Below are 25,211 nucleotides of genomic sequence, written 5' to 3'. Positions count from 1 at the left end.
GGAGCCTTGCTGATGCTGGTGAACCGACCATTCCTCCATTTTTTGTATTCCTACGCTGTTCATTTTGAATGTTAAATAAATAAAGTTCATTCTTAAGTTCTTATTTTCCTCAGTATTGCCAAGGATGCTGAAATACTTGGCCTAGGAAGACAAGAAAACAGAGAGCCACGGCTCAGCGGTCAAGCAGAGATTTTGCATGCGGAAGACCCCAGGTTCAGTCTCTCTCACCTCTACGTGTTGTTGGGGAAAAGTCCCTTGAAAGGTCTTAGTTTGAGAAATATCTTTCCCTTGACAGCCACAGCCAGTAAGAGTGGACAAGGCAGAGTCTATGGACTAATTCTATGACAGCAGTCCTTTGAGTGAACTTCTCTTTCGGTTGGCTCCAGAGCACAATTCAAGATTCTGGATTTGTTCTAGAGCTTAAAATCAATCCTAAAGGAAAACACAAGAGTTAAATATTGGGGAGTGAGGAGTGCTCACCGAGGAAGCCAAACAAAACAAGGAAGTCTTCACATGCTGGCAGAAGGAGTTAACAGAAGGGGGCGGGCGATTCTCTCTGGGCCTTGCTCTGGTCTTACATTGATCTTGAAAACAAATCTGGAGCAACTGGAGCGATTGCCAAATGTGTCCAATACACATACTGTGCCTCAAGCCTAATAGTAATTGAGTTATGGCATTCGGTACCAGCTGGACTTTCTCATTTCAAGGGAAGACCCATGTGAACTATGTAACAGTAGTCTAGCCACATGGTAATTGTGGCATAGATGCATGTGGCCAGATCAGCAAGTCAAAAGAAGGAATTTTCCTCCATGCATTAAAACAGGTTAAATGTGGATAAGCTGAGTATAACGTCATCCTGCTTTGCACTGCGCTGCTAGGGTCCATTCAGAGGGATGTTTCTGGCTGCTGCGTTAGGGAAGGGGGTGTCTTTCTCTCCCCCCAGGCAGATATTCTTCCAGTTGTAGTAGGCAGCCCTGGCTCTGAGCAAGAACTCCATTCGATATAACAGGAACCAGGAATGCCAACTGACTTGCATGGACTCCATTGGAATACAGAAAAGATGTGATGGAAGTGTGGAAAAGATTTTGAGAAATCCACTCTGGGTGTGGATTGACAGTCCCCAAAGTGGATTGACGGTCCCTGGAACAGGGACACGCGCTCTCCCTGTGGAATCGCACACACACACCGAGTGGGATGACAGTATCCCATTAAGATAACAATATAGGCTGACCCTTTTGCTGTGGCATAGCATATTTGATGTTGGGTAACATTTATCTGCCCTTTATTCAGATGTTCTGTTTGCATTGTCTTTCCTGGGAGCCTTGAGCGGCTGAAATGCTCTTGAAGGGTTAAAAAGAGAGAGCTGCAGCTCTAGAGAGGCCCATGGGTGTGGGGGGTGGGACAGCCATTTCCTGTCCTCCTCTCCTTTGCACAAGTCTCCACTTGAACGACTTGGAGGAGTCTGGTGAGCTCAAAAGGGCTTTGGAGGGGGAGATATGTGGAGGCGGGTGTAGATGCAATGCAGGACCCAAGGCAGAGAGAAAAGAAGGGGAAAGCAGGGAAGTTTGTGTGTGAGAGAGACAGTCCTCTTCCCCTATTTCCACCCTGCCCTACAAGAGAGAGCCGTTTGGCCCCATTCTGCAGAGCCACTAAAGGTCCCAGCAGTCGGTTTAAGGGCAGGATCTGAACCCAGAACCTTTGGAGGTTGAATGGAGCTCACGTGGCTTCAGGTTCCATGGAGGCATTTTTAGAAAAGGAGGAAAAAGAGGGAGGAAAGCGGTGGGGGGTGACGGGGAGATTTGGGGTGGGGAAAAGGGTGCAGATACAGGAAAGGACTGGGGGAAGAGGGGGAGATTTTGGGGGGCAGGATCTTTGCAGGAGAGGTGCTGAAAAAGGACCAAGGGAGCTGAGAAGGGCAGTGTTAAGTGGGGGACAGAGTCTGTGGCTCTTGACCCTTGGAGGCAACAGAAACAGAGTAGAAAGTGGATTTTCTGGGGAAACCTTCCTCAGTATCAACACTGTGCCCTTTTCTTTCTGGCAAATCAAAGCAAATTTGTTAAGGAAAACAAATTATCTTTGCAGGTACTCTGCGTTTAGTTTATAATTCTAAACAATCATCACTCATAATTAAGACACTAAAAACTGATCCATAAAGAATGAGGAGCTTTATTAACATAAAACCCAAATGAGATGCCCTCATTAAGACATATGCACAAAGATCAGTCACAGCAGAGAATCTTATATATTTATCACAACTAATTGTTTACAGAATAAAAGATCAAAGGTTAACACAGGGTTTATACAAATAATTCTTTGCTGTCTTCAGGAAGTGTGGCCACCTGATGGGTCTGAAAGACAAATCTCCCCACCACGGAAAACCTTCATTGCCAACACAGGCAGAGAGAGTCGAAACTTTTCTCCTTCAGTGATAGCTTGTGCAGAAAGTTATTTGTTCCTTTCTGGCATCTCCCAGTTGCTGCCTCGAGCCAGGCAGTCCATCCCATCATCTCAGGCTCTGCCACCTCATTCTGCCACTTTTGGGGGGCAAGCCGGAGGGCCTTGGCTTCTCTCAGTAGAGAGGAGGGCGTGGTGTGGCTTTGGGCAGGGCCAGAGACTCCTTGGCCTGGAATGGATTTGCAGAGACTGGGAAGAAGCTTTTAAAGGATGGGAAGGGGATAGATAAATAAGGAAGGTCTGTTTGCCCTTCAAAAGAAAAACTAAGTGCAGGGAGAGGTTTTATGGTCTTCCTAAATCAAATGCAGTCTCTTGAGCTGTGCACCAAGGCCAATCCAGACAGAGGTTCGCTCAAGGGACTCTCACAGAAAGAGTGTGCTTCTCAAAAAGGGGTTCCCACCATGTTTCTTTTCCTCCCAGACTGCAGTGAAAAGACACGGCTGATGCCTTCTTTGTTCCCTCCTTCGTGTGGTGAAGGGAGAAGAGCCGCCATGCATCCAGCTCAGGTATGTGGTGGTGGGGAATGGCACTGGAAAGGTGGGCAGGGGGGCTGCAGGGATGCTTCCTTCTCTGTTGTGAGACTCAGAGGATCGGGCTCCTTGCCTTTGGATCTGGTGCTGGAAGATGTTGGGGGTGCCCACTGCATGGGCAGGAAAATGGTCACCCCCTGTGTAGGATGGCATGTGCAAAGAAACTCAAGCAGGGGCTATGAAACAATTCTGGACCACAAATCTCTCACGAAATATGATCTTTTACCAGATGGACATCTCCAGCCTCTTCCCCACAAACAGTTTTCCCATGCCATGGGGGCAGCCCTTCTGGCTCCAAGATGCCCCATGGACTTTTCTTTGTGCTGGCCTTCCAGTGTTAATTTACCATCTCCCACCCCCACCCCCACCCGATTTGCTTTCTAGTGATATGAATGAATGCTTGCTCCTCTTTCTCCTCCTCCTCCTCCTCCTTGCAGGGTGGGGTGTCCTTTGAAGAGGTGGCTGTGCATTTCTCCAAGGGGGAGTGGGCCCTGCTGCGCCCAGCCCAGAGAGCTCTCTACAAGGAAGTCATGCTGGAGAATTTTGGCCATGTGGCCTCTCTGGGTAAGTATTGGATTCTCCTGGGCTGTCTCCTTCTTGCTGTGAGGAGTGACTGTAAGGAAGTCCTTGATGTTGAAGGATGTGGTCAGTTAGTCTTCCCTGGGCCCGTTGCCTGATCTCTGCCACACTCCACGATCCTTCCTCTGATGTGGGAGGGGTCCTTGGCTCTCCTTGTGTAGATGGAGCCCCTACCAGGCGATCTTGTCACTCGGCAGATGAGAGGCAGTGCAAAGGGATGCTTGGTCTGGGGAAGGTGGGAGGGTCTAATCTGGGGCTTCCCTCCAATCTGAGCTTGCCTTCCCTGGGCTGAGATGCTACTGTGGAGGGAGCTCTGCTGGCTTCTCTGTTAGTTTACTTCTCAGCTGGTCTTTCCATCTCAGTTGGGCAAGAAGAAGGCACAGGACTGCCAGTGCCAGATAGAGAGTTCTTGACCCCGTACAGTACTCCATCTCAACCTGTTGCTTTCCTGCAACTTTGCCGGCTTCTCTGCCACTTTATTTAGTTCTCAGCTGGCCTTTCCCTCTCAGTTGGGCAAGAAGTAGGTACAGAATTCCCAGTGCAGGATGGACAATTCTTGACCCCGTACTGTCCTCCATCCCACCCTGTTGCTTTCCTGCAGTGTATTCTGGAGGGATAACCTGGGTTGGAATTGCTGCACTGAAGTACATCAGAAGAATCATAGTTCTCTTTTGGTTTTTTCCCCCCTGATAAAAAGGATCGCAGATTGCCAAACCTGACCTCGTATGCTGGCTGGAAGAGGAGGAAGAGCTGCTTCCCCTGACCTCTGATGAAGAGGAGAGATTGGCTGGAAGCTGCTCAGGTCTGTCATGGGACTGTGTGGGGGCTGCAGTTCCTTCCGAAGGTGGGTGTATTCCTGGGATGGGTTCGTCCTTACAGTTGCTCAAAAGAGACTGGATGATGTTCAGATACTGAAATGGTGCCTGTAGATCTTGAAATATGAACGAGGAAACTACCTTCTACCCCGTCAGATCACTTCTGCCAAGACTTGTCCCCTCCCAGCGGCAGGGGCTGCCTGGCCAGGGGTGTTTCTCAGCCCTCTTGCTTCCAAGATCTTGCTTCCAAGATCCTAAAAAGGATCGCAGATTGCCAAACCTGACCTCGTATCCTGGCTGGAAGAGGAGGAAGAGCTGCTTCCCCTGACCTCTGATGAAGAGGAGGGATTGGCAGGAAGCTGCTCAGGTCTGTCATGGGATGGTGTGGGGCCTGCGGTTCCTTCCAAAGGTGAATGTGTTTCTGTGACATTGTTCAACCTCACAGTTACTTCTCCTCAAAAGAGTCTGGCGTATATGCAGATGCTGAAATGCTATCTGTCGATTTTGAACATATGAGTTGGGCAACTAACTTCTCCTCGGTCAGATCACTTCTGCCAATCTTGTCCTCTCCCAGTGGCAGAGGCTGCCTGGCCAGGGGTGTTTCCCAGCCCTCTTGCTTCCATGATCCCTTGAACTAGAGGTGCCAGGCCTTGATCCTGGGATCTTGTGCCTGAAAAACAACTCCAGGCTTCTCTCTCTATGGACACATTTTTCCACCGTCTGCAGTACAACACAGCACTGAAGGGTCTGGCACCTAGAGAACGCCAATCTAAAATCCAGCATGTTGCTTTAGATAGTGTTGATTGGTAATTTTTATGGGCACCACTGAAAAAGACCAAATTTTCTTTCATGGCTATATAGATATATTTAAATGTTAATTTAGAAAGTTAGGAAAGAGCTATCTGTCAAAGGTATAAAGGGCTAGAAGGGCAAAATAAAAACCCTGCTTTGTGCAATCCAAAGCTGAGTGACACATATAATAGGAACACATCATAACAACAACAACAACAACTGCGTTTATATACCGCTCATCTAGACTGATTCGTGCCCCACCCAGAGTGGTGAACAAGTTAGTGTTATTATATCCCCTCAATGCAACTGGGGAGCTGGGGCTGAGAGGAGTGGCTTACCCAAGGCCACCTGCTGAGCTCATGGCAGTCGTGGGATTCGAACCAGTAGAGTGCTGATTTGCAGCTGAACCACTGGAGGAAAGCTGGAAATTGTAAAACAAGAAATGGAACTTTTAAACGTTTCAGTCCTGGGTGTGAGTGAACTGAAGTAGGCCAGATTAGGGCATTTTCAGTCATAATTTTTTTTAAAATGAAGAGATTTAAAAATGGAACTTCCAGATAAGACTTCGGGTAGCATCTATAAAAAACATGTTGTTTGTAAAAAAAAATGTGGAGATAAGAAAGAATCACCTATAACGTTAGCAAACGTTCCCCAGTTCTGCAGAAGTGGTTTGCCCATTCCTGCTTCTGCATAGCCACCCTGGACTTCCTTGGTGGTCTCCCATTCTAATGCTAACAGGGGCTGGCCCAGCTTAGCTTCCGAGATTTGACTAGCCTGGGCCATCTATGTCCAGTAAACCAATACAAAATCAAAATCCTTCGTTCCTCGTATTTTAAACCAAGCCAGTACTTCCCCCTCCAGATTAACAGTCAATTTCATGTTCACAGATCCAGAGGAGTTATCCGTGTTGGTCTGTAGTTGCAAAATGGAAAAGAGTCCAGTAGCACCTTTAAGACTAACCAACTTTATAGTAGCATAAGCTTTCGAGAACCAAGTTCTCTTGGTTGTCTTGTTGCATCTGACGAAGAGAACTTGGTTCTCGAAAGCTTATGCCACTATAAAGTTGGTTAGTCTTAAAGGTGCTACTGGACTTTTTTCAATTTCATGTTGTCTGCAGATGCCAGTCTGGAAGCGAATTTACTAATCCAAGAAATGTGGGAAAGGGGTCTTATTGGGGGGGTGGACTATTCTTCAGGTCCCCCAGGGGTGGGAGGGGGACAGAGGCATTGCTGGTCAAGTTGGAGGGGCAGGCAGGTTGGCCCAGGGCTGACACGGATGTAGCACAGTTTCTGGGTGAACAGCAGCCCTTGATGGGAGGCAAGACTGCTTCTCTCTTGATGCAAGATTGACAGCTGCCACTCGTTCAGCAACTCAAGGCAAAGAGAAAACGTACTGTCACTTCCCAGGTTGGGTTCTGTCTTTGAATGTAATCTTGACACTTTATTTTTCTCCCTTTCTTCCCATGATTGATTGCTAAAAAACTAAAGCCTTTGGGAGACATACTGGGAGAGAGGATGTGGGTTCTATTTGCAAATAGTGGGTGTCCTTCAGAGGAGAGGAGAGGAGAGGAGAGGAGAGGAGAGGAGAGGAGAGGAGAGGAGAGGAGAGGAGAGGAGAGGAGAGGAGAGGAGAGGAGAGGAGAGGAGAGGAGAGGAGAGGAGAGGGAGAGGAGAGGAGAGGAGAGGAGAGGAGAGGAGAGGAGAGGAGAGGAGGTCATTCCAGGTCTGGCAGAGGGAGCTGTGGTAAAACGATCCTGCAGGCCTGTGTTGTGCCTCTGGGAATGAGGGATTTATCCTGCTGGCATTAAGCTTAAGTTGCTAGACCTCAGCAAGGAGACCACCTCTGCCCAGCCTTTATCCCACTCAATCCCGTTTATTCAAGTCCAGTCCAACAGGATTTCCAGAGCATAGGTTTTCAAGAGTCAGGCCTTCCTTCATCTGATATCTCTTCAAAGCTTACACTCTGGAAATCTTGTTGGTCTCTGAGGTCCAAACTGGAGTGGAAACTTGGCATCCTAGTGCAGACCAACATGGCTCCCTACCGGAAAAAAACTCCTTTCTTGTTTCTCAGAGCAGCCTCCATAAGTCTCTAACAATGCAATCCGATGGAGAGTTACTCCAGTCGAACCTACCAAAAAAATAAAAAAATTATTTTAAAAAAAGAGAGTTACTCCAGTCTAATCCCATTGACTTCAGTAGGCCTAGACTGGAGTAACTCTCCATAGGATTGCACTGTAAGAGGCTTATAGCCTTCGTGCCAGAAAAAAACCTTCTTTCATAGTATCACAACCCACCCACCCCCCTTCCCTTTACATCAGCCAACGAGGAAGTAGGGGGAAATTCTCGAACTCTCCCTTGTTAGAAATATTCTGCATAAAGCACGAGCCCCAGAATGAAGGTTTTTAGAAGCGTAAGGATCAAAGGATACCAGTTTCAGAAAGGGGACTGTTTATCGTAGACAGTAGAGCATGCAATTGAAACTCAGATGTTGAACAACATCTGAGCACACCAAAAACCAAACATGGAAAAATGCAACAGCTTTCCTCACACTTTACTTCTGAGATATTTAAAGAAAGAAGCACATTTGACATCTCAGAATAAAACGAACCCAGTTGCTGTCTTTATCTGGCAGCTCGTTTCACACTCGGTCGTTTGGCAGTGAATCTCCGTTCTGCTGGATGGTTGCTTCTGACTGCCTTCTCCAAGCCTGGCTGCCCTGGGCTGTCTGCCTGCTCTTCCCCCTTAAAGCCAGAGTGCCTCCTTCCCACAAGTCCCCGGGAAGAAAATGCCAAAGATTTGTCCATTGCTTATGTGACCCAGCTTGAGAGCTTTCTCTCCCTGGGTACTAGACCACAGCCAGGAATCGAACTCTCCCCCAGTGTTTCCCCTCTTTCCCTTTCACAGTTGTGGTTTACTTTCTGTTATGTCCATGTGGTTAGAATTAGAACCGCACTCTGTCCGCCAGAAACCAAACTCTTGGTGCCAGAATCAGAGAACTCGGGGGAGCCCATGCACTATGTGGCACAAGGACATATCCTAAGACGTGTTAGAAGGGCACTAGTCAGCTCTATAGCCCTCCCAACCTCTGCCCAACTGTGCCAACGTGCCTGGACACCGATCAGGACCTCTGAGCAGACTGAAAATCAAGGTGATAAAAACACATCCCTCTTTTCCTACATCTAAATCCCATCTCTGCATTGTTAAAGAGGCAGACAGAAATAACTGGATATTCCAAGTTTCTTGTTCACGTTAGATTACCTTCTTTTCCATTGTTAAAGAGGCAGACAGAAATTACTGGATATTTGAAGTTTCTTGTCCACAATAAATTACCTTCTTTTCCATCAGGCAGCCACCTCTGTCCAGACCCTCTCTCATACATATTAAAACACGAGCTATTCTCCCTCTTTTAGAGTGTGCCCTTCTCTTTCTTTCAGGAGGAAGGTGTGAGATGGCAAACGAAACAAAAGAGCATCCAGTGGTGGAGAAAGAGGATATATACCTCCATCTGAAAGACAACACTGAGCATTCTGATGAACTGAGGAAGGATGGGAGGAAATACCCACCCAAACAGAGGACAACGTCTAGTCATTCACAGGATAAGCATTCTAAGCAGCAAAAAATATACAAAGATAATAGGAATGAGAACATTGCAAGAGGGGAAAACATTCCAGAAAAATCAGATGTTAATATTCAACATAACACCTTTAACAGGAAGAAAATATATAAATATGTAGAGTGTGGGAAAAGGTTCAGTCAAAGTGAAACCCTAATTTCCCATCTAAGAGTTCACACAGGGGAGAAAACATATAAATGTCTGGAGTGTGGGAAAAGATTCAAGCACAGTAAACCTCTTACTGTCCATCAAAGAATTCACACAGGGGAAAAACCATACAATTGTCAGGTGTGTGGGAAAACATTCAGGCACAGTGGAACTCTTACTGTTCATCAAAGAGGTCACTCAGGGGAGAAACCATATAAGTGCCTGCAGTGTGGAAAGAGCTTCAAGGAAAGCGGAAAACTTACTGCCCATCAAAGAATTCACACAGGGGAGAAACCATATAAATGTCTGGAGTGTGGGAAAAGATTCAGGCACAGTGGAGAGCTTAATGTCCATCACAGAATACACACAGAGGAGAAACCATATAAATGTTTAGAATGCGGGAAAAGATTCAGGCAGAGTGGAAATCTTACTGTCCATCAAAGAGTTCACATAGGGGAGAAACCATATAAATGTTTAGAATGCGGGAAAAGATTCAGGCACAGTGGAAATCTTACTGTTCATGAAAGAATTCACACAGGGGAGAAACCCTATAAATGCCTTCAGTGTGGAAAAAGCTTCAAGGAAAGCGGAAAACTTACTGTCCATCAAAGAGTTCACACAGGAGATAAACCATATAAGTGCCTGCAGTGTGGAAAAATCTTCAGGGAAAGTGGAGAACTTACTGTCCATCAAAGGGTTCACACAGGGGAGAAACCATATGAGTGCCTGCGGTGTGGAAAAAGCTTCAAGAGCAATGGAAAACTTACTGTCCATCAAAGAGTTCACACAGAGGAGAAACCGTATAAATGTTTGGAATGTGGGAAAAGATTTAGGCAGAGTGGACATCTTACTATCCATCAAAGAGTTCACACAGGAGAGAAACCCTATAAATGCCTGGAGTGTGGAAACAGCTTCAGGCAGATTGGAAACCTTAAGTCCCATGAAAGAATTCACAAAGAGAAGAAAGCATAGAAATCTCAGATTGGATCCCCATGGACATTCTTGAGTGACAGAGAAAAGCACTTGCTACTCTGCGAGGCCCAGGATTCATAGGGAATACACTGGCATCCCTGACAACACTCGCCAGTCCCAGAGTAGTGCCCAATGACATCCTTCTGAGTGGCAGAAACAAGCAGAGCCAACTGGTGCTTGCTGATGCAGCCACAGCCCTTGTCCCACCCCTGCCCCACTGAAGCTATACAAGCTGTGAAGACACAGCAACTGCAAAACCCCAAAGGAGAAGCATGAAGTCTATGTCAGGAGACAAAGCACTCCAGTGCATCCCCACCGATGAGTCCTGTAGGGCTGCCAACCTCCAGAAAGTGAAACCTACAATATTTGTTAATACATATTTGATTTTGGTTAATAAATATGATGTACAGAGTCTCATTGATAAATGGAATAGTGAGCTAAATCGTCCAGTTCTGCCAAAACGGTGGGGCATGGCTTTAAGCCTTATACCTGTTGCTTCTATGGATCTTAAGCCATGACTTATTCAGCAGAAAATAATGTTTAGGGTAGATTGGATGCCAAAACTCCTTTGTAGTAAAAGATTAAGTGGTGGTGGAGGGTGCCCTCAAATCAAAGTTAACTTACGGCAACCCCTGGTGGGGTTTTGATGGCACAAAATGTGTCCTTAGCTGAGGTAGACCAATTTTTTTTTTGCTTTTAGGAGACTGTGTGTGCTGTGACATCGTGTTTTGTATTTAAGCCTGCTTTTATGCATGGAGGATGGCTCCTTACTTTGATCAGGTCATCAAGCTACGTATGTCCATGCTGCAATAACAATGTGGCTAGACTACTGTATTGCACCCCACATGGGTCTTCCCTGGAATCAGAAAGTCCAGCAGGTACAGAATTCTGCAACTCAATTTCTACTGCAAGTGGGAAGAAGATTTGGGGCAAAGCCCCCCCCCCCAAAAAAAACTGACAGCCAAAAGCATTGCTGTCCCAGTCAAAAGTCCCTGGCACTACAAACCAGAATGACATCAGATTTTTGTTTTATTTATTTACATTAATCAATTGTACTCCACTTTTCTCACTGAGACTCAAGGCAGATTACTCTGAGCAGTTCAATATGATCAACAGCTGGGACATTCAGTAAACAATACAACCGAGTATAGATTGCAGATATTTGAAAGCAAGTAGAAATTTGATATAGAGCTGGAACACAGATAAGCAGTTTGACATGATGTGATGAATGTCATGCCAAGAAACACACAGTAACAGCGCACAGTAGTATAGTCTAGAGTCCCCATCCCTTTCTTGAAGGACTAGCAACAAAGCCTACTGTGGGGGAAAAAAAACAACTGGTGGAAGGGTCAGGCATTGCCCCCTCCTGCCGTGCCCTGAATCGGGCAGTTTTGGGTCCAGGAGCACTGGGGGGGGGGGGGTTCAGCAGCAGCTGTTCAGCCACTCTGGGCTTTCTTGACACTGGTAGCAGCCTGCTCAGGGCCTCCTTGGCAAGCTGTGTTGCTGAGAACTTGGCTTTTAGCCATGTAAGTGTGCCTGTGCGGGGATAAAAGGTGAGTCATCGCCAATACAGCTAGCCTTTTTTATAGCAGTAGATTGCTCAAGAATGCTGCCCCGAGCATCTGGGTACTTGGACCCCTGGGGTTTACACGAGAAAAACTCTCATCCATTCCTCTTTGGGGCTATCTGGCCAAATTAATCCTTTTTGTTCATCCATCATATAGAAGTGGATGGCTTAGGTCAGATGCCATTTCTAATAAATTTCTGGGACCTCTGGACTTTTGTACATGTGTGTCAGGTTCTGATTAGGGTGCTGCCCTGTGAGACACTGGCCTGCCTGACTTCCATCTTAAAGGACCTTCAAGGATGTCAGGTTCTGCCCAGGGCACTGACCTGTGAGACGCCGGCCTGCCTGCCCTCCACCTTAAAGGACCTTCAGGGAATATGTGGGATCCCGGTCTGTGGAAGGAGGAGAGTATACCTCACCCTCACACCCTCTCAGTCCACTCGCAGGTCCCCTCAACCTGACCTTGTCCCGGCAGCCTTCCATGACAGCTCTGCCCTCGCCCTCTTTCCTCCACTCCATCACACTCCTACACAATCCACCACACCCTGTGGGTGGACTTCCCTTATATCCTGTCCCTCATCTGGGGTAGCTAGTTTGGCTGCATTGGACAGCTACAGCTGTGCTCTCTTGGCTGGCTGCCAAGCTTCCTCTGCTCTGCACTTCCAGCAGCCTCAGCTGGTCTCTATTACTCCCCTCTTCCCTGTTTTCAGCTTGGGTTGTGGCTCTGTGCTGCTTCTGCTGTCCTGCCGGTAAGGAAACTGTCTGAGGGCTGTCCCTATTTCTTGTGCCTCCTTCTGCCCTGGCCCCCTCCTGGCTGTCCTTACTTCGCCTGGCAGGGCATTTAGCCTCCCATTGGAGGGTGGGGCTGGCTGGCTTTCACCTGCTCCTTCTGACCCTCTGGGACTTGGGTGCTTCTTTCTCTCCCTTGGGTGCTGGCAGTTTCTGGCCTTGGGGGTCTGTTGGGGTGGCTGGGCAGCTGCCTCCTGACTGTCTCCTGTCCCCTTCTCTTGGCAAGTCTGGGGGATGAGCCACAGACTCTGGACAATGCGTATCCAGTTTGAAATGTATGCAGACCCCAGGACAAGTGGGCCAGAGGTTAAGGACCCCTCTGCTATCTTGGTACTACAAGGAACTCTGTAAATACTCCAAGGAACCTCATACAATCTAGGAAAAGTGTTCTTAACTAAGGTAGACCATTTTTTTTCCTTTAAGAAACTGTGCGTGCTGTGAGATCATGTTTTTTATTTTAGCCTGCTTTTATGCATGGAGGATGGCTCCTTACTTTGATCAGGTCGTCTAATCACATGTATCCCACCGCAATAACCACATGGCTAGACTACTGTATTGCCTTCCACATGGGTCTACCCTGGAATCAGAAAGTCCAGCTGGTACAGAATTCTGCAACCATTCAGAGCAAGGCTCCCACAACTTTCTAATTCCACAGACCGTCTAAACGGAACAGGTTGAGAGGTCATCTTAATAAAGGGAGTAGGGTGGTAGTTTTGCAGAGCAGCCTTGAGGGGTGGAAGGCGAAAGAGTTAAGGGAGCCAGAGAAGCATAATGCTGGCATACCTGTCGGATCATCATGGCAAGAGACTAACACAGGTTTGCCATTATTTCTCATAATGCAGCCAGCTTTTCATCCGTGCACAATTGTATAAGGCTCCTCAGAGTACATATAGAGTTCCATGCAGTAACCCCACTTGTCCTGGGTTCTCCAGATGTTCCAAAGTGGACACCCACACACAAAAGTTCAGAGGTCCCACAAATTTGTGTGCAATGGCATCTGACTTAAGCCAGCCATCTCTATATGATGGACCATCCAAAAAAGATCAATTTGGCCAGGTAGCCCCAAAGAAGAATGGGTGAGAAAGAGTCTTTCTCATGTAAACCCCAGGGGTCCAAGTACCCAAATGCTCAGGGCGGTGTTCTTGAGCCATCTCCTACTATATAAAAGCCTAGCTGCTCTGCTTCCTTTAAGCCTGGTCTCCATGCACACACCCCCTCCTTCCACATTAGTCCCCCAAGCAATCCCAATTTGTACTTGCTGCTTGAGAGACTGTTACCCTTCACTGCTGCCTTTCTCCTTCTCCCTTTACTGTTTGGAAACTGCATCAGACAGCCCTCATTCTGTCTGACATGCCCCTTCACAGACCCTCCATGGCACATTCAAAGAACTATGAGTGCCCTTTAAGCCTTCTTTTCATACTCCTGCCCCTCCAAGCTGCAAGGCTAACCAGATGTCAGTGCTGCTGGTGTGTGTGTGTGTCAGAGGGACCTGCTCCCCCTTTCGCACCTGCATTCATGTTCCCCCCTGGGACCAGCCTACTCCTATGTGGCCTGCCATCCTCCATTTTATTCTAATATACCCATTGAGGTATATTAGAGAAACCCTCCCTGGGTCTGGCCTGACAGCCCCCTGTGTGGAATGAAGGTTCTCCACCCCTCAAGATGATCAGAGAGATTTTATTTCTCATTTTATGCTGACCCATGCAAATAGGCACGATATATCCCCTTGCTGTGGGTATCATATTTATTTGATGCTGGGTAACTAACAGCTATTGCTCCTTTCCTCAGAGGATGTGTTTTCATTGTCTCTCCTGGGTCTCTTTGAACGGCCAAAATGCTTTTGAAGGGTTAAAGAGAGAGAGAGAGCTGCAGTCCTAGAGAGGCGGGTGGAGGGGGGGGGGAAGCGATTTCCTGTCCCCCTCCCCTTAGCACAAGTTTCTGGGCTGGTGCGGAAACGTCTGGGAAGAGACTGGTGAGCTGAAAGGGTCCTTGGATGGGGGAAGTATGGGGAGGGGCTGCAATGCAAGGCCCAAAGCAGAGAGAAAGAGGGAGGGCTCCGTGGGGAAGGCGGAAAGTGTCTCTCCCCCACCCCTCCCAGTTCTCCATTCTGCATCTAAGAGAGCCACGAAGCCCTGCAAAGGCTTGAGGTGCAGAACCCAAACCCGGCGCTTAGAGAAGGAAGGGGGGGGTGATGGGAGAAAGTCTTTTCCTGACCGCCCCCCTCCCCAGAAGCGGCCTTGGAGGCTCCCGGGCTGCTGCTTGAATGGCTGGGAGGAAACCTGGTATGCTCAGAGGGGCTTTGGAGGGGGAGATATGGGGAAGGCGGGAGCTGCAATGCAAGACACAAAGGGGGAGAAAGGAAAGGGAAAACGGCAGGGTTGTGTGCGAGAGAAAGCGCGCTCCCCATTCCACAAGTGCCCCGCCAGGAGTCCCCCACCAGAGACAGCTGTTTAGCCCTTTTCTGCAACGCCTCTAAAAGTCCCTGCAGTTGGCTTCAGGGCAGGACTTGAACCCAGCACCTTTGAAGGTTGGATGGGGCTCAGTGGCTTCAGGATCCCAAGACAGTTTAGAAAGGAGGGAGGAAAGCAGTGGGGTGTGAGGGGTGATGGGAGATTTGGGGTGGGGGAGGAGGGCAAAGAAGCAAGAGGGGGAAAGGACTGGGGGGCTGAGGGGGGATTGGGGGGCAATGCAGAAGACGTGCTGAAGAAAGGACCAAGGGAGCTGAGTAGGGCAGTGTTTAGTGGGGGACAGAGACTGTGGCACTTGACCCTCAGAAACCCCACACAAAGAGAACCAGAGCAGAAAGGGGGATTTTCTGAGGAAATCTTCCTACTCAGTGTTAACATTAAGCTCTTTTCTCTTTGGGAGATTGCAGAAGATGTGTTAGGTTTTTTCATGTGGACTCTTTGTGAGATTTAAGGCTTTTGTGCTGTGGGATTTTCTCCTGTGTCTCAACGGCATGAAGGAGCGTTTGGAGACATCCCAGAGTTTCCACAGCTTTTCTCTGATCTTTCCCAAGCCTGCTGCTCAAAAGTTGAAGTTTGCAACCAAGCCTGCATGGCTGCCACTTCAACTTCCCCTTGTCGACTCAAATGAAAGCCATTTCCCCTTCTCCTGGCCTGGGAAGCTAGGAGGGGAGGGTCTTTTTGGTTTTTAATAAATGTTTGGATATTGTTGTTTGCTTATAACAATGTGTCTTATCAGGTTATACTGTTACCGCAATATTCAATTGCTGATTTTATAATGCATGTAAAAAAGCCCAGGGTGTGTGTGTGAGGAGTGGCCATTGCTTACTGAAACTGTGGGGGAAACTGCCCTGTGGTAGCTCCATTGCCCTTGGATTGTATCTGCATGGCAGCACCAATGGAGAAATCATGCAAATGTGATAATACAGAAAAGAACCCTTAATATGTCCTCTGCCACCACCTTTGCTCTTTCAGCCTTCTTCTGGTCAGTCTCGTGTAGTTTGGGGGTTGTACTTCTGCTCTGCTAAGCATGCATAAAGGGGTGTTTTCCCTCCAAACTCCTCTACAGATTAACCTCAGCTGCAAGATATCTTTGGAGTCAGCAGGCCAGACACTTGGTCCTTGTCTATCACGTGTATAAATCTGAGTCTCAGAGCCAAGCTACAAGTGATGCCTGACACTGGTTGGACACTTGTCAGCTTCCCTCAAGTTTTGATGGGAAATGTAGGCATCCTGGTTTTGCAGCTGTAATAGAGAGCCAAGCTGTTAAACCAGGACGCCTACATTTCCCACCAAAACTTGAGGTAAGCTGACAAGTGTCCAACCAGTGTAAGGTGCCACTTGTAGCTTGGCTCTCAGACTTGGTTCAGGAACCCAGGAGGAAGAGCTGACAGTGTTCCTGAGTGGGGAGTGGATGGTGTTAATTTAGGTCCTTTTCTCTTGTTTTTCCATGCATGGATTCAAAGCAGCTTGTGGGCGGAGGAAGACATTTTCCTTCTGTTAAAATCTCCCTACCACAGAAAAGGTTCGTTGCACAAGCAGACAGGTCAGAAACATTTTCCCTACATGGCTAGTTTTCTTTTTTTTTTAAATCTTATTTTTATTAAGAATTTTTCAGAACAAAAATATAAAACTAGCAAAATGTTGAAAGGAAGGAGAATGGAAAAAAGAAGTAATATATATGAAAAAGAAGTAAAAAGATACGTAAAGTGATGACTTCCGTTTTTCTCTACGGCAAATAAAATATAATCACAAACGTAGCACTTCCTCTATAATTACAAACAATAAGTCTCTCCTTTTTCTGTTATCCACTTTCTTCCCCCCCTCCTTAATTATCACATCCACAAATCAACAGTTCATTTTTTCCCCCCATTTCATGCAAAAAATCTATAAGGAGTTTCCATTTATTGTTGTAGACAATGTCTTTTCTCTAATCAAAGAAGTAAGTTTAGTCATCTCTGCAAATTCTGTAATATTCACCAACCATTCTTCTGTTGTTGGAAGTGTTGAACTTTTCCATTTTTATGCATATAATTCTCTCACTGCCATTGTCATATATAATAAAAATAAAGTTCCATGTCTATTTTCTAACTGTTCATTCCTGTCTCAAAAGGATAACTTTTGGTTTCATTTGAACATTAATCTTTAAAATCTTCATCCACATATTTTACCATTGTTCCATTTGTATATTGTATCAAAAAATTCAGCCAATTTTTATCATAGATTCTTTTACTCGTTCATCCTCTGTCCAAAATTTCAACAAATGTTTGTACATTTTAGCAATAACATGTTCATCATTTGTTTCTAATTCTGTTTCAAATTCTATTTTTGATTGTTCAAAACCTTTCTGGTAATTGCACATAAAAATATTTTCAGACACAAGCTAGGTTTGGATTTATTCTATATTCTCAAAATAGCATGTCTAATATAATGGGCTTTTAAAAGTTTATTTAAAAAGAAAAATAGAGAGTGGACAGTAACACATTAACAATAACAATAATAAACCATGCACAAATTAACATAGTTGAGAATAATAAATAGCAAGAGTGATAAATAGTGCATAGAATAATATAAACAAAGATCAGTTCTATGAAAAGAAAAAAGGCATAATGCATGACTGCGAATTATTTCTCCTTTCCATCTCATTACTTGCATATACTCAGCATTTTATATTCAACATTTTAAAATTTTAACTTTACAACTGATCCTCAACAATAGCCACCTATGTAAAAAAGGAAGTCTTTCTATTTATTTCCGATATTCTATGATTGGTCTGTTATACAGAAAAAAGTTAATATTACTAGGTAAAATATCAAATAATATATTTTTAAGAGTCAGAGTAGCGTAAAACTTTAAACATTTTATATTCAACATTATGTTTGGCCTCATAATATTTAGTATATTAGTTTGTTAATTTAATTATTTAACTTAACAATCTATTTAAATATTAATTATATGTCTTTAAATTTAATGAATTGACCTGTTGTGTATATTTAAAAAATCATCCAGTTATGATAAGAACAGCTGGGAGCAGGAGTGGAGCAGGTGGCAGTACCCACCCATTCACTTGTCCAAAATCAGGTGCCGAGCAGGTGGCAATGCCCACCTGCCACCATCACCCAGTTGGGATCAGGAGCAGAGCAGGTGGCAGTGTTTCCCCCCCCCCCCCAATCTTCACCTGGCCAGGACTTGTCCGGGGTATCCCCTTCTGTTGTAGGATGAGATGAGTAGCAGGAGGCAATGCCCATTCCCAATTCACCCAGCCAGGATAAGGAGCGGAGCAGATGGCAATGCTCGCCCTTCCTTCAACACGCCAGAATCAGGCATGAAGCAGGCAGCAATGCCGTGCTTCCTTCACCCAGCCGTTATCAGGTGCAGATCAGGCGGCAATGCCTGCCCCCCTTCAATTCACTAGACTCAGGAGCAGAACAGGTGGTAATACCCACCCCTTTCACTGAGCTGGGATCAGGAGCAGAGCAGCTGGCAATGCCCACCCCCTGCTTTCACCCGGCTGGGATGAGGTGCAGAGCAGGAGGCAATCCCCACTCCCCCTTCACCCAGCTGGGCTTAGGAGCAGAGCAGGTGGCAATGCTCGCCCCTTCACCTGTCCAAAATCAGGTGCAGAGCAGGTGGCAATGCCTGCCCCCCCTTGCGTGGCTGGGATAAGCATGGAGCAGGTGACAATGCCCAACCCCCACCTTCACCCATCTGGGATCAGTTGTTGAGAAGGTGGCAATGCCCACCACCCACTTTTACCCACCTGAGATCAGGAGCAGAGCAGGTGGAAATGCCTGCCCCCCACCATCACCCAGTTGGGATCAAGAGTGGAGCAGGTGGCAATGCCTTCCCCCCCTGTCTTCATCTGACTGGGATCAAACACGGAGCAGTGCCTGCCCCCTTCTCCCAGCTGGAATCAGAAGGTGGCAATGCCCACCACCCACTTTTACCCACCTGAGATCAGGAGCCCAGCAGCTGGCAATGCCCGCCCCCCTTCACCTTCACTCACCTGGGATCAGGAGCAGAGCAGGTGGCAATGCCTGCTCCCCTTCACCCAGCTGGGATCAGAAGTGGAGCAGGTGGCAGTGGTCGTTCCCTGTCTTCACCCAACCGGTATCAGTCATGGCCAGAGGAGGTAACCACCAAACGAAAGGTAAAGTAATACAGTAATGTGAAATCTTATGAAAATATTTTTGTATTTTTTATCAAAAGGTGCAAAAGTGCAAGTGCTACTAATAAATATACACAATAAATAGATTCACATACAAAAAATATAAAAATCCTGTCTAGAGTATCAGTAGTCACTGTCATGTAAGACACTGTTTAATACACAGCCGCAAAAGTCCGTTCCAATTTGTCAATTCAATCGCATGAATAATCTACTTTCCTACTTGCAGGTGTGCAGTAAACTCCAACATGAAGATAGAAGATGTCAGCACTGTTTAGTAAGTATTCACAGGCAATTAATAATAGTTGTTTTTTCTTTCTTTTACAAGTAGAGACAAGCCAGGGGGACCCACATACCCCACGACCCTACAAGGGGTCAGCTAATGACTTGTTTCATATACACTTCATCAGCGGTCGTACACTTCCTCCACCTTATCTACACAAACACCAAAACACTAAGGTGTTAGTGTGGCACACCACAAAATGTTGGCACGCAACTCTAGACAGGGTTTTTGTATATCTTTTGTATGTGAATCTATTTATTGTGTATATTTATAAATAGCACTTGCACTTTTGCACCTTTTGATAAAAAATACAAAAATATTTTCATAAGATTTCACATTAATGTATTACTTTACCTCTTTCTTGGTTGCGGAGAAGGTGGCAATGCCCACCACCCTTCATCTGGCCGGAATCAGGCATGGGGCAGAAGATAATGCCTGCTCCCCCTTCACTTGGCTGCGATCAGGAGTGGAGCAGGAGGGAATGCCCATCCCTGCCTTCTCCCAGCTGGGATCAGGAGCAGAGCAGGTGGCAATGCCTGCCCCTCCTTCACCTGGTGGGGATCAGTCATTTAGGAGGAGGTAACATCTGCCTGCCCGCCTGCCCCTTTCTAGGTCCTATTGTATTTTTTCCCACAACAGGTTTTGTTGCTAGTTAGAGATATTCTGCATAAAGCAGAAGCCCCAGAATTCAGCTTCTTAAAAGCATAGAGATCAAAGGATGCCAGTTTCAGAAAGGGGACTGTATCATAGACAGTATAGCATGCATTTGATACCCAAAAGACAAATAGTTGAACTCCATAAGACTACAACATCTGAACACGTAAAAATTACATATTAAAAATTCAACACTTTACTTCTGTGATGTTTAAAGCAAGAAGCACATTTGATTTCTTAGTTCCAGGTTTGTTCCTCTGGCCGCTCATCTCTCATGCAGTCATTTGCCAGTGAACCTCCGTTCTGCTGGATGTTTGCTTCTGACGGCCTTATGAAAGCATGGCTGCCCTGGACAGGTTCTTCTTCCTCCTCAAAGCCAGAGTGTCTCCTTCCCACAAGTCCCAGGGCAGAAAATGACAGCAATTTCTCCATTGCAGAAAATGTGATTTCTCCATTGCTTACATGATAAAGCCCGAGTGCTTTCTCTCCCCTGGTACTAGACCACAACAAGGAATCGAACTATCCCCCAGTTTTTCCCCTCCATCCCTTTCACAGTAGTGGCTGACTTTCTGTTCTGGCTAGAATTAGAACTGCACTCTGTCAGCTGACAACCAGACTCTTGTTACCCAAACCAAACTGCTTGCTGTAGCCTACCCACTATGTGGCCCCAGGCCATATCCTAAGGAGCCAGTGGTAAAGTGGCACCAGTCTGCCCTGCAGCCTTCCAAATTGCTGCCCAGCCATGTGTGCGTGGCTACCTACCAGGACCTTTGAGCATTAAGAAAATCAAGATGATAAAGATACATTCCTCTTTCCATAGATCTAAAACCCATCTCTGTGATGTTAAAGAGGCAGTTTCTTGTTCAGATTACATTACCTTTTCCATCAGTCAGGTCACCTCCGTCCAGATCCTCTACCATATATATTAAAACATGTTATGATTGTCTCTCCCTTACAGTGTGCCCTTCTTGTTCTTTTAGGAGGATTGTGGAAAATGAAACAAAAGAGCATCCAGTGATGGAGAAAGATTATACATATCCCCATCTGAAAGACTATGTTGAACACTGTGATAAACAGAGGAAAGACGCGGGGATAAAACCACCCAATAATTCTACTCCTTTACGAGATAAGGATTTTCAACCACAAAAAATATACAAAGACAATAATAAAGTGTACAGTTTAAGAGGGGAAAATGCTCCTGACAAATTAGATATTAATATTCAACATAACAGCTATAACAGGAAGAAAGTATATAATTGTGTAGAGTGTGGGAAAATGTTCAGTCGCAGTGGGAGCCTAATTTCCCATCAAAGAATTCACACAGGGGAGAAACCGTATAAATGCTTGGAGTGTGGGAAAAGATTCAATCAGAGTGGAGAACTTACTGTTCATCAAAGAGTTCACACAGGGGAGAAACCATATAAATGCCTGGAGTGTGGAAAAAGTTTCAGTCATAGTGGAGCTCTTCCTGTCCATCAAAGAATTCACACTGAGGAGAAACCATATAAATGTCTGGAGTGCGGAAAAAGGTTCAGGAAGAGTGGAGGTCTTATTGTCCATCAAAGAGTTCACACAGGGGAGAAACCATATAAATGTCTGGAATGTGGGAAAAAATTCAGGCAGAGTGGAGACCTTACTGTCCATCAAAGAGTCCACACAGGGGAGAAACCTTATAAATGTCTGGAATGTGGGAAAAGTTTCAGTCATAGTGCAGCTCTTCCTGTTCATCAAAGAGTTCATACAGGGGAGAAACCATATAAATGCCTGCAATGTGGAAAAAGCTTCAAAGAAAGTGGAAAACTTACTGTCCATGAAAGAATTCACACAGGGGAGAAACCATATAACTGTCTAGAGTGTGGGAAAAGATTCAGGCAGAGTGGAGATCTTACTGTCCATAAAAGAGTTCACACGGGGGAAAAACCATATAAATGCTTGCAATGTGGAAAAAGCTTCAAGGAAAGTGGAAAACTTACTGTCCATCAACGAATGCACACAGGGGAGAAACCTTATAAATGTCTGGAGTGTGGGAAAAGATTCAGGCAGAGTGGAGAACTTACTGCCCATCAAAGAGTTCACCTTGGAAAAGGCATATAAATGCCTGGAGTGTGGAAATGTCTTCAGACGGGTTGGATGCCTTAAGTCCCATCAAAGAATTCAGAAAGGGAAGAAAGCATAGAAATGTTCAGATTGGATCCCTATGGACGTTCTTGTATGGTGGAGAAAAAACAATTGCCACTCTGTGAGGCACAGATTTCACGGGGAGTAAACCAGCATCTCCCTGAGCAGTGCCCAATGACATCCCTCTGAGTGGGAGAAACAAGCACAGCCAACCGGTGCTTGCTGATGCAGCCACAGCCCATGTCCCACCCTCTGCCCCACTGAAGCTATAGAGGACAGGCAAGGAAGACTCCGCAACTGCGAAACCCCAAAAGAGACAATGGACTCTAGTGCACCCCAACTGATGACTCCTGTAGAGTTGCCAACCTCCAGGTGGGACCTGCAGTTTTCCCAGAATTACTTCTGATCTCCAGCCCGCAGAGACCACTACCAATAGAGGAAATTTCAGCTACAGGAAATGGCATCACAACTCTATTGTTTTTCTTCTCCTAAAACTCAACCCTGTCTAAGAACCACCCCAAATCTCCGAGTGTCCCGAACTAAAGCTGGTAACGCTATATGAGAGTCCGACTCAAAGCCCATTGTCTACCTTGCTTCTGCTAAGCAGGGTTTATAATTAATGTGGGGGGGGGCGTTATATGACATTCCCCCCTGGAAATTATTTAACACATGTACCCCACACAGATCATCCACCAGGAAATGGCTCCCATGTGTTTCACTGCTGTAGGGAACGTCAGACCTAAAGAGATACCCCCTTTTCACAACTTCATTAAAATTCCCCCTTAGGGACCAGGCCACTCCCCCTGTGATCCATTTCATCCACACAACAACACCGCATGAGGTTTAGTGGGCTGAGAGGCTGTAGCTGGCCTAGCAAGCAACCTTCCATGGCCAACCGGGGATTTGAACCTGAGTCTCCTTGATCCCCATCTGATATTGTAACCACTACCCCACACAGCCTCTGGCAGGGCAGTAGTTAAACCCAGTGTGCTTTTTCACAGAAGAATACTTGCCACCCTCCCTGCCTGTTCTACTTTTGCACCTTCCTGCCTTCTCTTAAGTAAATCTTTGCTTCCACTGCAAATAGCAGAGGGATAATCTGGAGTTAATCCAGGCCAGGATGGTGGTCCGATTTCATTTTTGACAGTTCAAGCCCCACCACTATTTATAGTGGTGAGGCAATTTTGAGGCTCCTAAGTTTATTGCCTGATGACTTACGTTTGCTCAGGAAGGATGGACACCTTTTCTTATTATATCTGCATTTCATGTCATATTTTAAAGAGTAGTCTATGTTTAAAATTGGTATTTTTGTAAATATCATGTTGGGACACCCAGTTCCTGTTGTGGGGGAGAGTGTAACCCTATGAGCTTAGCCCTCTGTTGGCGTATTTTGTCCCTCTGAGGAGGTGTCTCCCAGGAGGGACCTTACTGAGCCGAAACAAGTGATTTCTGAAGAGAGAGAGAGAAGCAATTGGTGGTAAACAGGTGTCCTGTGGGGGAGTACAGAGGAACCAGAAGCAGAGCTGTAGATTGGCAGTGGAAGCAGGACTGAGGCAGCCGAGCTGCAGCAAGAACCGAGTGCGAGAGACTTTCATGAGACTGCAGGGAGAGCGTAAAGGCTCAGGTCGCCTCCTTGGTTTTATAGAAATGTGCCCCACATTAATAACCCGTCTTTCCATTCGTATTATATCTTGTCTGAATGTTAATTCACACTTGTAAAAGGTAACTATGGGATTTGATGGAGTTGCTTTGAAATTGCTCTTTTCTTATTTCACCTGCTAGTAATTATCCCTTGGTTAAGAGGAGTGGAAGCTAGTGGGCTACGGGTGGCCTAGTTTTTCTCTTCTTCAACCCCTCCCCTTTCCAGTAACCAACACAGGACCCAGACATTTGCCTTCCGCTGGGGTTGGTGGGAGAAATGTGTCAAGACCTGTGGGTCATTATGTCATTGCCTAGGAGGGAACGCATTGCTTGCTGAAGGAACACAGAACTCCACTAATTAAAATCCTTCTATTTTATATCAACAGAGTGATGTATTTGAAATTTGGTGCTTGTGCAAACAAATCGCCAATTTGTGAGGCAGGAATCATAATTTTGCTCATCACCTGTGATGGTGTTCTCTTGGTCTCCTCTGCCACTGTGGAACCAGTGCCTCAGAGGGAGCACACTGTTGGAGAAGGAACACAGAACTCCACTAATTAAAATCCTTTTTATTTCATATGAACAGAGTGATGCTCTGTTTGAAACAGCAGATTTCTAAGTTGTCGTGATGGGTGCTCATCAGCTGTGATGGTGCCCTCTTGGTCTTCTCTGCCAATTTACATTAAATATTCTAATGATCCCCTTGAAGCTGCCCTAATGGTCACTTTTTGCAAATGCCTCCCCCCTTTTTTCTCTCTGTGGTACTTTTGCCGTTCTTGCTTCCTTTTGAGAAGATACTAAACTTCTGCAAGATCTCCAACAAGAGATTCAGCAAGACTAATAACTACCTGGTTACTGCATCCTATCGTGAGAGCCGGCCTTGGTCAGTTCTTTGAACAAACTTTGAGTCTCCTTAAAGATCAACAAAATTTCCCAAGGTATAAGCTTTCATGACTCAAAGCTCACTTCCTCAGATAGAAATAAGAATGAAGATCCATCAGCCCTCATCTCCTGGTCAGAAGGTGGGAGGGGTATTACAAATGGATCTTGATTCTCCTTTGTATCGAACAAAATGAGCCTTGACTCTCAAAACTTACACCTCTGTTGAAAGGAGCAGAGGGGAAGCCCCCACTCTCAGGTCTCACTCTTTCCCCTCTTTTCACTTCCCCTCTTGCACCAGAGAGCCAATTTGTGCAAATTTGTGTTACCAGAGTTACAGAACCTCTTCGGAATCAGATCGGCAGATTTTCAAGCTGACATATTATGCATGCAACTGAATCTCTGGTTTCTGGTAGTTCCAGGGGCTGGCTAGCTGTTATCCCCTGCATCACCTCTGTTGACGTAACTCCATGAGCTGCTGGTGTAGCTGACAGGTATGCCAGCATTATGCTTCTCTGGCTCCCTTAACTCTTTCGCCTTCCACCCCTCAAGGCTGCGCTGTAAGACTACCACCCTACTCCCTTTATTAAGATGGCATCTCAAGCTGTTCCGTTTTAGATGGCCTGAGGAATGGGAAAGTTATGGGAGCCTTGCTGATGTTGTTGAACGGGCCATTCCTCCAAGTGGGAGCCACAAGAGAGAATGCTTCTGTACAGGCAGCTATTGACCTCACCCCATTGGCTTTGCTC

The 25,211-nt window shown here is 46.1% G+C and overlaps 1 protein-coding gene across 4 annotated transcripts; it reads left to right on the top strand.

Moving 5' to 3' along the window:
- Positions 1-1,410: 1,410 nt before the first annotated feature.
- Positions 1,411-23,932, top strand: LOC129328745 (zinc finger protein 239-like). Of its 4 annotated transcripts, XM_054978017.1 has the most exons (6): positions 1,411-1,465; positions 2,875-2,960; positions 3,422-3,548; positions 4,261-4,407; positions 8,604-9,846; positions 21,108-23,932. In XM_054978017.1, the coding sequence occupies exons 2-6, from the start codon at positions 2,898-2,900 to the stop codon at positions 21,916-21,918; spliced, it is 2,391 nt and encodes a 796-aa protein (XP_054833992.1). In that variant the 5' UTR covers positions 1,411-1,465; positions 2,875-2,897; the 3' UTR covers positions 21,919-23,932. The 4 variants fall into 4 exon arrangements, with proteins under 4 accessions (XP_054833992.1, XP_054833988.1, XP_054833989.1 ...); XM_054978013.1 differs by lacking the exons at positions 1,411-1,465; positions 2,875-2,960; positions 3,422-3,548; positions 4,261-4,407; positions 8,604-9,846 and adding exons at positions 14,182-14,229; positions 16,192-16,268; positions 19,117-19,164 and having other exon boundaries at positions 20,805-23,932; XM_054978014.1 differs by lacking the exons at positions 1,411-1,465; positions 2,875-2,960; positions 3,422-3,548; positions 4,261-4,407; positions 8,604-9,846 and adding exons at positions 14,183-14,229; positions 19,117-19,164 and having other exon boundaries at positions 20,805-23,932.
- The last annotated feature ends 1,279 nt before the right edge of the window (positions 23,933-25,211 follow it).

This window comes from Eublepharis macularius, chromosome 4 (genome assembly GCF_028583425.1).
Source record: "Eublepharis macularius isolate TG4126 chromosome 4, MPM_Emac_v1.0, whole genome shotgun sequence".
In the NCBI taxonomy this organism is placed as follows: Eukaryota; Metazoa; Chordata; class Lepidosauria; order Squamata; family Eublepharidae; genus Eublepharis; species Eublepharis macularius.
The sequence above is the reverse complement of the archived record's forward strand: the minus strand, read 5'-3'. Positions and strand labels throughout refer to the sequence as shown.

Bases quoted from the DNA above. Each gene is read 5' to 3' on its own strand.
- LOC129328745 (XM_054978017.1), top strand. From the start codon at position 2,898: ATGCCTTCTTTGTTCCCTCCTTCGTGTGGTGAAGGGAGAAGAGCCGCC. The intron at 2,961-3,421 runs GTATGTGGTGGT...TCCTCCTTGCAG, and splicing joins CCGCCATGCATCCAGCTCAG to GGTGGGGTGTCCTTTGAAGA. The intron at 3,549-4,260 runs GTAAGTATTGGA...CCTGATAAAAAG, and splicing joins TGGCCATGTGGCCTCTCTGG to GATCGCAGATTGCCAAACCT.